We start from the raw sequence: 11,004 nt of genomic DNA on the forward strand, positions 1-11,004 counted from the left end.
TTAGCCCAGCTAAGGCTGAGAGGGGCATTGCTGCTGCTCTTTGGCGGGAAAGACAGCGTTTTGACCAGGGGCTCCTACAGGACTTGCACACCTTCCACGCTCCCAAAGAGATGATTGTTTTTTAAGTTGCTGCTCTGGCCGTGTCCTTGGTGCGCGCAGGTCCACGGTGGAGATGCCAGCACGGCTAAAGTGAGCTGGAATAATAGTGCAGCATCAGGCAGGGGCGTTGGTCCTTGGGCGCCAGGGCTGCGGCCTTTGAACCCTGCTCCAAACACAGAATTGGGACCAGAGTGTGGAGGACCGCGGGAACGTGCCTGCCCCCCTGCGCAGCTGTTGGCTTCAGGGTCGCCCCAGAAATGCACCGCAGTGCAAAATCTCTCCCCGCACAACGGGCGATGCAGTTCCCAGACGCTGCCTCTTTGCCACGCTCCGGTATGGCGGGGTTGTGTGCGCCGAGCAAGCGACAGGCACGCGGCCCTCCCTGGTTTACTGCTGCAGCAGAGCCCAACCATGACGTGCACGTTTCTGCCCATCCGTTCCCCCCCAGCACTGACCTGTGGTCCCCTCCCCCTCCCCTCCTTTTCTGCTGTGACTCCTTATAGTGACGTGTCTTCCCCCCCCAGCCCTTCATGCTGCCAACGTCTGATGCATTCCACCGGGTCCTGGTCGATGGCAGGCGGTGCTGTGCTGCAGCGGGATTCCCACGCACACTTCCTGTCATGCAGCAGGTGCACGGCCCCTCTTGTTCTCCTCGCCCCCCCTTGACGCGAAGGGCGGCTATCCAGGGCTGACGTTGGAACGTCAGGGTACTTTCCTCTTCCAGTCTCCGCCTGGGTTTTCGGGAGGGGTCACAACTGTCCAGGGCATGACGCTTGCTTACAGGCCTGGGGCGGAGAGGCCTCCGGCAGACCAGGTTCCTGCACGCTGCTGCTCTGCGCTAGGAGGCAGGGTTGGTCCCGTGCCCCCACCTCAACCCCATTGGTTTCTCGAGGGGGGGGCTGCATTTCCAGCAATGCACCCCTTGGTTGCATTCAGAGATTGGGGGGCGAGGGAGACGGGGTTAGGGATGGGACTGAGCAAGAGCGCGCACCAAAGGTATTTTGGGGTGGCCCCCTCCAGCAGGCCAGGAGGCTCTGGGTTCTGGGGGGGGCGCTGGGGGCAGAAGGGCGGTCACTGACGTGTACATAGCGGTCCGTCTCTCCAATCTTTTGCACTTTGTCACTGGGGGGCTCCGGTGATTGTTGACCGTTTGCTACTGAATGTAACTTGTCTTATTTTTATTTTTTAGAAGCACCTCTAGCTAGTTTTATGGCACTTTAGATATTTACTGAAACTGTTTAAGGAAAATTTTAAAAAAGCAAAAAAAAAAAGAGAGAGAGAGAGAAAGAGAGGAAAACAATATCAAGAGTTAGGAAAAAAAGCAGGAAAAGAAAACCGATAAAATACGTTGGTAATAATCATGAGGAGGAATAATAATTTTCTGCCGCTTTTTCCCGGTCTCTGTTCCAAGTGTGACAGTGTGAGGAGTCCGTTAGACAATTACCGTATTTATCTTTCTGCATCTTTGTGTGTAACTCAAATAACTTCTTCAGAATAAAACGACAATTATATGCTGAAGGTGACACTGTTGAAAAGCGCACCCAACCGCCACTGCTCTGTGGATTAGCAGAGAGGTCTGTGGGTGGGGGTCAGAAAAGTCAAGATGCCCGGCCCTTTCTGCGTGCGTTGCATCCAGGGCCTGGAATGGAGGGGTACGAGCACAGCCCCCACCTTGACTATTTGACGCTCCTGTCTGACGTTTGACATCCTCTCTTCTAGGCAACACTAACAGCTCTCCATCCAGATGAATTGGTGATTCATCCGCCCTCCATGCCTTCTGCTGTGAACACTTAAATTAATTGCGATGTTGCTCAGAATTGATGGCAATTTGGGGGGCGGTACAGGCCTCCCTGGTCCAGCCTTGGTGTCCCCGGGGTTGACGGATGCTCCTTCGGCCAGGTTTGGGTCTTTGAAAAGAAACGGAGCTGCTGGGGAGACCCTCATGCACCTCTGGTGAACCTGCTTGGTTTATAGGGGCTTCTGAATCACAGGCCAAAGAGCAGCGTTTGGAAGCAGCCAGGAAGCCCAGCCAATCCTGTAGCCGGAGGGGGGACACCTTTGCGGGGGAAAGGGGGGTTCAAACTGAGTGAAAAAAAGGGAGTCAGGGCTGGCAACCAGAATCGAGCACTGCAAACTGTGGGGGGGGGGTGAGTTGGAGGAACAGAACCCCTTTCTATAGGTCAGTGATTGAAAATGGATCAGTGCAAAACTCCAATGTGTGGGTTCGGGGGGGGTATAATTAAAAGATGTGGGGGCTGAGCCAGGCCCTCCTGAAACCTGGCAAAGAATCAAGTCTGGTGACGCCTTTTCCGACAAACCCATGTTATTTAGAGGCGTTCGACTAACCCACTCCCCTCCTACAGCATCTGCCAAGAAGCATAGCCCTAAATCGGAGACCTGTTTCTTCTAGCTTTGCCCCAGTTCCACTCCCGCCTCCCCACCCCGTTGGTTTTAGTGCAGGGACCCACACCTGCCCCACTTTGGAGCCATCCAGCCACAATGGCCAGATCTTTGTCCCCGCCTCTAACCCTTTGGCGCTGTTGCAATTGTGAGCAAACAAGCCCTTTGCCTCAGCTGATGGCCCTTTCACCCCGCAAGAAAGGCGTGGATTGCTGTCCTGTCTGAGAGGCCCCACAGGGCAGGTTTTTAGTTCGTGCCCAAGGGAGTTGTGCCTGTGTGTTGTGCGTTAGACTCAGCTGGAGGGCTGGCTGGAAAGACTTAAAAACTCAGAAAGAATGCAAAAGGATAAAAAACGAATGCCTTGGGGAAGTACATCAAAACCTTTCAGCCGTGGCTCAGCTGGATCACAAACACCATCACCCATTGCTGGTTTGAAAAAGCAGGTTTTTGATAACTTTCTAAAGCAGAGGAGGGTTGGGGTCTGATGTACCACGGGCAGTTTTCCAGAGGCAGGAGCGGTGCCAAGAAAAGGTTCCCCGCCAGGCTCCCCCGAGATGGTGTTGTTTAAAGGAAGAGCAGGGCTACCTTGCCAGTTCTTCTAGGTACGGGCAGGGTCTGAGAGGAGGCCAACCCAGACGCCCACCAGAAACCAGCGCAGCTCACAAAGCAGAGACGGCGCAGGGGCGGCGCACCCATAACTGCTGGCCTGGCCGCATTTGATCCGGACCAGCTGTAGCTTCCACCCGGTCTTGCGGGCAGCACCAGGCAGCGCGTGTCGTGGCGATGCAAAGGAGAAGTAACGCGCAAGGGGCAGTGTTCAGCCTTGGTTTTGCGGTAGGTTGCTTGCTTGGTGAAGCATCTTCCCAGCCAGGCTGGGGAGGCCACCCAGGAATCCTTGGAGGGCCCAAACTCACAGCCGAAGAGCGGGACTGGGGGGACGAGGGCAGAAGGACGCGGCACTGGAAGCGGGAAGGAGGACGAAAGGAAGTCCGCTGCCACAGAACGCTAATTCTACAAGGCAGGCATTGTTCTTCCCCACTGGTGAAAATCCAGGGGCCTGACCTGATTGCTCCGAGGAAGAGGAGAATCACGCCCTCTCTGCCTCCCAGGGAGAATGAGGCAGCATTTCCCGAAAGCTTCGCTTCGGCTGCCAGCAACTTGCACAAGATTTGCGCTGAGCCAGGCCGTTTGGAGATGACCTCCTCAACTGGCGAGGGATCTCTGGGGATCTCGTGAAACGCGGACTTCCCCAGTCACTTTGCAGCTCTCCTCTAATATGTGGAGTGGTTTCCAGTCGGGCAGCTGAGATTTTGCAAAGCTTCCCCCAGCCCTGTAGAACCTCAGGGGTCCTTGAGGTCATCTAGTCAACCCCTGCCCCGGGCGGAATCCCCCTTCCCCTTCCCCGTGGAAGGCGAGTGTGCGGCACAGCTCAGGCCAGGCTGTTTCCTGGCACAGTTCAAGCAGCCCTTGGGGACGAAAGGGACAGATCGGCTGGCGGGGAAGATGGCAATGTTCCCCAAAGGCAGGTCCGGCCTTGGGCCGCTGCAAAAGTTGGAAAGCGGCACGCACCCTGGCCAGCCGGGCAAGACTTGGGGAGCCAAAGTCTGCCTCCCCCCGCCCACCCTCTGTCTTGCTGTGGGCCTTGATCCCTGGAGAGTTTATGTCAACAACTGTCCGGACAGAGCAATCGGAGTTTGACCACAGCTTGTTCCGGCGGCTCTTTCCAGTCCGTGCTGAGCCGTGCGGGTTTCTGCACCGTGCCAAACATGTTCCCAGCTGCCGCTTGGCTGCTCCTGCTGGTGGCCCCCGGGCCCCCTTGGGCCACAGGGGCCAGGATCCAGGAAACAGAGGAGGGTGATGCTTCCAAGGTGAGTCTGGCACGGCCGGCAGACGGGCAGACCTTCCCCCTGCTTTTATGGCTGGAGACCTCCCGAAAGGCCAACCAGGCAGTGTGGCCAGAGCCACCACCTCAAAGGGCCGGGGGTTTCTTGGAGGCGCTTCAGGCCTGCCGCCGCTTCCGTTCAGCTATCGGAAGTAGAAGAGCCTCTGAGTGAGTATCCGGGCACGCTCTGACAGCTGTCTGCAGTGCTTCGGGTTGCACCAGGTCTCCCTACCCCTTTTCCTCTCTGGTGTTTAAATCCTGGCAGTGATTTGACTCTCTCCCTTGGTCTGGCCAAAGGACAGCCACTGTTAACATCAGGAGGGCAGGCTGGGCCTCAACAGGGGAGGCTCTGCTGCACTAAGGGCAGGGAGGGGGCTTGAAGCACCGCAGCTGCCCCTACAAAAAAGCTCTAATACATTTTAGGACACGCCTGAGCCCAGCTCGGCCTTCTCTTATGGCAGGGCGCACAGCATCTCGCCAACTGCTTGATGGCAAAATAAAACAGGCAGCAATCGTCCCGGGGCAGCTTCACCTGTTGAATTTCTCTCTCGCAGCTGATACAGCGCAGGAGCCCGCTCTCCTGGGCTTTCCGCAGCCTCACGGCACGTCCGGGACGAAGCGCTGCCCGGCGAGAGGCGGGATCGGGGCCGGGCGCGCCCCCGCGCCCCCTCTGCGCGTTGCAGCATCCAAGGGGCTTTAGGCGGATTCGGAGGCGACCCGCGCGGCTCGCCAGCCCCCGCTTTGCACGCGGAAATGGGGCGAGCGAACCCCGGGCGCGCTCCGCCGCCCAAACCCTCAGCAGCGCGAAGATGCCACCGGTTTTCCGTGACGGGTCTGGGGAGGATGGGCCACCCAGTCGTCCTCGACCCCGTGCAAAACTGCTGACTTGCAGAAGCTAATTCCTCCGCCGCGCGTCCCGCGGGGCGGCGCGCGAGTTCCACGGAGCAAGGCTGCCCCCGCGTGGCGCGTCCAGCGCCGCGCACCTTCCTCGGGGACCTGGCGGCGCGCTCGGGTACTGTACTTCTCCGCGGGGCGAGGCTGCCCCCTGGCGGCCGACCGAGGCTGACGGCCGTCCTCGTCCCTCTCCAGCTGGGTCCCTGCTTCCAAGGCTCCGCTGTCGAAGCCGGTGGTCTGAACCTGGGGCAGAGATGGGGAGACCCCTCCCCAACCGCCACCCTGCACATCGATCTGCAAACGGTGACGAGGTAAGGAAGGAAAACTTGCAGGGGTTGGGGTCGGCCGAGCAGCTACAGGATCTTGGGCCAGAGCCGCTGGCCGGGGAGCAGCGCTCCCCTCTGGGGGCTGCGAAGGGCTTGCCAGGGCGCCGTGCAACTTGGGGCGACGGCTGTGCCCCCAAAGCCAATGGGGAAGACAGAGTTTGCGCCACCTCCCGGGTGAAGTCTCAGGGCAGCTGGAGAAAGGCTCTTTCGGAGATGCTGAAGAAGCCCCACAGCAGAGGAACCGGGGGCTAGGGGTGATGGGATCTGTAGTACACCACCCACCCACCCACCCCACACACACAAACCCTGAAGGCGCTAGTTTGGGGAGTGTAATGGACAGGAGGAAGAACCTTGAGGGACTGGAGGAAGAGCTAGATAAAAGAAACCCGAGTCCGGGCCAGAAGGGCAACCTGCGAAAGCGTCTCAGATGAGACCCTCCCCAGTTCTCATGAAGATAAAGGGAGGGAGGGGGAAGCGCTTTCAGACTTGCAAGAGTCTGTTGCTATAACCCTATCATAAAAGTTATATTAGCCGGCACGACTTTGGTTTCCTAGTCTGGCCTGCCTTGGAGGGCTGACAGGGAGGTATGGAAGAGAAGTCGAGGATGGGGGCAACCCCAGGCACCCGTCTGTGCCTTGACTTCCCCATCCGAGTGCTGGAAGGGGTCTGCAGGAAGACTGCACCACGGGGCCTCCCTTGAGCTCCTCCCTGCTTCTGCCCCCCGCCCCCCAGTGCAGCTTCCTCGTTCGACTTCCGCACCTTCGACCCGGAAGGCGTGATCTTCTATGGGGACACCAACCCCGGCGTTGACTGGTTCATCCTGGCGCTGCGTCGGGGGAAGCCGGAAATGCAGATCCATAACACCCTCATCAACATCACCGTCTCCGGGGGGCGGCGTCTCGATGATGGCCAGTGGCATCGGGTAAGATGAGTTGTTGCTGGACTACAACTCCCATCTCAGAGGCTGAAAATGATGGGAGGTGTCCAACTGTGCCTGGAGGGCCACAAGGCTGCCAGAGGCAGGCCAGGAGGTTTCTTGGGTGGGAGGGCAAAATAAGTCAACTGGGGCCTCCCCCCCAAGTGGGGTTCTGCTTCCTTGGCTGCTCCAGGGGGGTCAGCTGGGCATCATCAAGGAAGTCAAGAGAGTGGCCTTGAGCAAAGCTTCCCATGGTTTTTTGTGTGCATCGCCTGTGCAGTCGAAAAACCAGGGTGTGCGATGTACATAAAACCAGGCTGAGGTTTGATCGCACCATTGTGAATTTTTTGACCACTCCCGGCTGTTCCCTTACAGTGTGAGGGGGACAAGTGATGTCATCTGTGCCATGACATCATAGTGCAAATGGCATAACTGATGTCATTTTGAAGAAGGAGCTGTCACTTCACTCTCTCCTTCTTTCCAAAAACCATTTTCCAGGCTGGGGGCAAGGGTCTTCCCAATGACTGTCCTCTGTGTTAGGTTCAGTCATCGTTCGGAGCCTTATTTAACTGGGGTTTATTGAATAAGCCACAATGGCCTGGGTTCATGCGTCACATCGAACCATCATTTGCAAACCACACAGGCTGGGTGCACATTAACTCCCAAGCCATTCAAATCCCACTTGGAGCTACCACGACCCCCTAAAATGCTACAGGAATTTGCATGACTCCCTGAAAGTGAAACGAATGGGTTGAGCCAGAAATTAAATTTTAATCCGGTATGTCGTGAGTTCGGGTTCTCCAACTCTGCGCTACCGTAATTGTCCGTTGTTCAGGCAAAACGAGGCTGGGAGCCCAGAGTTTCGAGAGCGATCCCACTGGCTCCCCCGGTCGGATCAGCTAAGACAAAGGTGGCCCCCCGGACCCCCCAACCTTGCTCAGGTCCTGATCCGCAGGGCTGAGCGCTTTCGCTCCGGGTCTTCCTCTTCCCCTTTCCCCAACGCGGCTTCTGCTCTGCCCCCGGACAGATCCTGGTGAAGAACGAAGGGCACGGCGTCATGCTGGAGGTCGATGGAGAGGACCACCTCACCCTCAGCCATGTCTCCCACCCGATTGTGAATCGCCCCACCCCTCAGATGCGCATCGGAGTAGGAGGCATGCTCATCTCGCTGCATGAGTTGCTGGTCCCGGTAAGACGGACCTGCCGTCCTGTGGGGTGCCAAAAACGGCCAGAAGCCCCCACTGACCCCAGTCTGGGTTCCTTTCCCGTGGTTGCATCACCCCATCTTTTCTCTAAACCAGTGTTTCTCAACCTCAGCCACTTGAAGAGGTGTGGACTTCAACTCCCAGAATTCCCCAGCCAGCAAGGGGAATTCTGGGAGTTGAAGTCCACCCACCTTGAAGTTGCCAAGGCTGAGAAACACTGGAATAGAAGATAAATAAAATAACTAACTAAAGACATTTGCCTTTGAAACCTTGGGCCTCATCCCCAATTCAGGGCTGCAAATTCAGTCGTGGTTTAATTGAATGTTGTGGTACTTTTGCAACCAAGCTTTTGCGAGGCTCGTCTCTGAGTTTTTCCACCTTGGAGATCAAATTCCTCAGCTGGTCCTGCTCGGGAGGAAGAGGGAAGCATGGGTCTCGGGTAGGCTTGGTCCCTGGAGGGGCCACTTAAACGGAATCTGGGCTGGGTCTCTGAAGAACCCAGTGGATCAGCAATTTCCCCGGGGAATCCTGGTGATCCGTGCTCTACGATTGCTAGCTGAAGAGCAGTGCACAAATCCTCGTCACCCAATATCAAAAATCATGCAGTCGTGTAATAATAACAGTCATAATAATAACAGCATAGAACGATTGCTAATAATGACATAATAATGCCCCTCGTTCTTCCGGCCCTCGATGCAATGGGTTCCCCAGCAAAGGGTCCCTGCAACCTCCATTCTACTCATCGTGCAACAATGACAATAACCAGGGGGTCTTCTGTGTTCCCGTTGCCTGCCTCCCTCTGCCCCCACCCCGGCGCCCCACCTGCCGGGCGCGGCAGCTGAATCCGGCCCTGGACGGCTGCATGAGGCGCTGGGACTGGCTGAACAAGAGCCTGGAGTGGCGAGAGGGGGCTTCCTTGGAGGACCGGGACGCCAAGGTCTGCTTCGCCAGCATCCAGCGGGGCAGCCTTTTCCGTGGAAACGGGCAGGCCGTCTTTGCGCTGTCAGGTACGGCTGGGCATCGGGGCATCTTAGACTGGGAGGGCTGGTTCCCTCTCTGCCTAGCAAGGCGGGCAATGCCACCGCCTTTTGCCAAGGGTTGGGCATCAGCCATGGGGGAAGGGCCCCTCGATGTCCCCACCCATGTTCTCCTCCTGTCCTGCTCTCTTCCAGGGCTCCCCACCGACCCCACCCCGGCCAACGGGAGCTGGGTCCTCTCGCTGCAGCTGCAGATCAGGGCCGCTCCGCAGCTGAGCACCCTCCTGGCCGTCTCCACTTTGAAGCAAAGCTTGCTTCTGCGCTTGGCCCTGCGGCACACGGTGAGAACAGGGGTGATGGGGTGAGACACCCAAGCCCCGCAGGCTGGCTGATGGCACGACCCCCGTTGCCAGAGGCTCTGGGAGCAGGGGCGAGGGCTGGTACTCATTGGAGTGCCCGCAGATGGGTTGGAAGTCTGCCGGGAGGGTCAAAAAAGTCAAGATGGCGACCGCGCCAGGGAAGCCCTGCCCTTTTCCATGCACTGCATGTAAAAAGGGGGTGGGACTTCCATCACACAGCCACAGGCGTCATCTTGACTTTTCTGACCACTTCTGGAAAATAAGCGAATGAAATGGACACCAAGACGTGCGTAACTGGATTATATCCACAAGGCTATTACAGTTTAGCGTACTTTGGGGCACTATTGGTGATGGAAACGTCTCCCCCCGTTAACCCCTCCCAGGAAAGAGCAGAGGGTAGGATGGGTGAAGTTTTTAATATAATTGTTGGGGATCTTTGGGGGGGGGGGACAATGTGCCACCCAGAAAAAGATCCAAACTGGAGACGCGAGAGCGCAGGGCACCGTGTGCCCGTGAGTGCCAAGGGGCCCTTCTGTAGGAGGGGGAACCGTGGAACATGCGCTCCACCGTACCACCCCTCAGCCTGGTCTGTGGTCTCTTTCTGTCTCCCAGGATCTGACGGCCGAGTTGGGTAACAAGACGGTTCTCCTGGTCCCTCTCCCTGAAGGGGGCTGCCTGGACACCCCCCTCCTCCTTCGCATCAGCTCCTCTTCCTTCACGCTGCGTCTGGGGGACACCGAGATCTCCAAGCCCACCCCGAAGTCCGATTTCGAAAGCCTGCAACGGACCTGGCTGAGCAGGGTGGGAAGCCTGGCCATCGGGGGGCCCTCCGGTACGTCTGCCCTGAAGGGGAGAATCATATGAAGGGCGCCTTGGGGGGCTGGGAGGAGCCAGATCTGACCTTACCTCCTGCTGAAAAAAAGCTACCTGCAGAACTGCACCTGCACTTGCTGCATTTTGCAACAGAGAGTTGCACCTGCTAAGGATGCGTCGCACGGAGCAGGGGTGCCAAACGTTTCCGGCCGATCTTTATTTCAGGAGAGGAGAAATCCGAGGAAGCGAATTTCTTCCAGGGCTGCCTCAGCTCCATCCGGGTGCAGGGCCGTGAGCTGGACCTCGACGATGCCCAGTACCGGACCAACTCGATCTGGGCACACAGCTGCCCCGGGAGCCACCAAGGCAAAGTCAACAGGGACGATGGGCATTAAAGGGGTGGCAGAGCTACTGCACACACACACCCCGGCCAGAGGGCAATTTTTCCAGACTTTGGCACCCGCGTCTCCGTCTCTCACGCTCTCTCCTCTGTGGATGCGTCTGGCGGTTTCCAGCAGCTTGGCCCGGCTACGGGAGAGATCCCGCAGCTGCAAGTTTGGGTGGGGGTGCAATTGTTGAGAGTGTTGCTGCTAAGCGGCTTGGCGCTGAGCCGGCCTGTGGTTGTGTTGGGGGGGCGGATGATTGAGAGACCTGGCATCGATGGCACCTGCCCGCAGGCTCCAAGGAGGGCCATTTTCTGCTTCCTTGGTCCCTGCAGGACCAGCGTGCCATCGTTGCCTCCTCGGTTCAGGTGGATCCAGATTCTGAGGGCCTGCGACCAGGCTGGTGGAAGCAGGGGCAACTTCTCCATTTCCCCTTCCTGGAAAAAATAATAATAATAATAATAATTGTAAGAACTAGAGAGAGTCACAGTCTTTGAAGTGGCAAGAAAGGAGGGCGGGGGGTTGGAGAGGAGTTCTTAACAAATTGGGGGAAAGGAGGAATCTGTGTCCACCAGCCCAGGGGCAGCACCTACATCTGGATCCCACCTTTCTGACTTCGGAGAAATCGTTGGATTTCTTTCAATGCACTGCCAGTTCATTCGCCTCCCCGCAGTGAAGCAGATCATCCAGTCCTGGTTCAGACTAAAAGCAGGACCTGTAGTTATTTTAATAAACCGATAGGCTAAAGTG

At 57.5% G+C, this 11,004-nt stretch overlaps 1 protein-coding gene across 1 annotated transcript; it reads left to right on the forward strand.

Moving 5' to 3' along the window:
* The first annotated feature begins 2,294 nt into the window (after nucleotides 1-2,294).
* Nucleotides 2,295-11,004, forward strand: SHBG (sex hormone binding globulin). The gene is made up of 8 exons (XM_025169888.2): nucleotides 2,295-4,367; nucleotides 5,471-5,586; nucleotides 6,334-6,523; nucleotides 7,545-7,706; nucleotides 8,561-8,729; nucleotides 8,895-9,040; nucleotides 9,671-9,890; nucleotides 10,097-11,004. Exons 1-8 carry the CDS (start codon nucleotides 4,266-4,268, stop codon nucleotides 10,264-10,266), a joined length of 1,275 nt encoding a protein of 424 aa, XP_025025656.1. The 5' UTR covers nucleotides 2,295-4,265; the 3' UTR covers nucleotides 10,267-11,004.

This window comes from Python bivittatus, unplaced genomic scaffold, assembly GCF_059951505.1.
Source record: "Python bivittatus isolate LINGU-HERP-01145 unplaced genomic scaffold, Pbiv_v1 ctg000370_np1212, whole genome shotgun sequence".
Lineage (NCBI taxonomy): Eukaryota > Metazoa > Chordata > Lepidosauria > Squamata > Pythonidae > Python > Python bivittatus.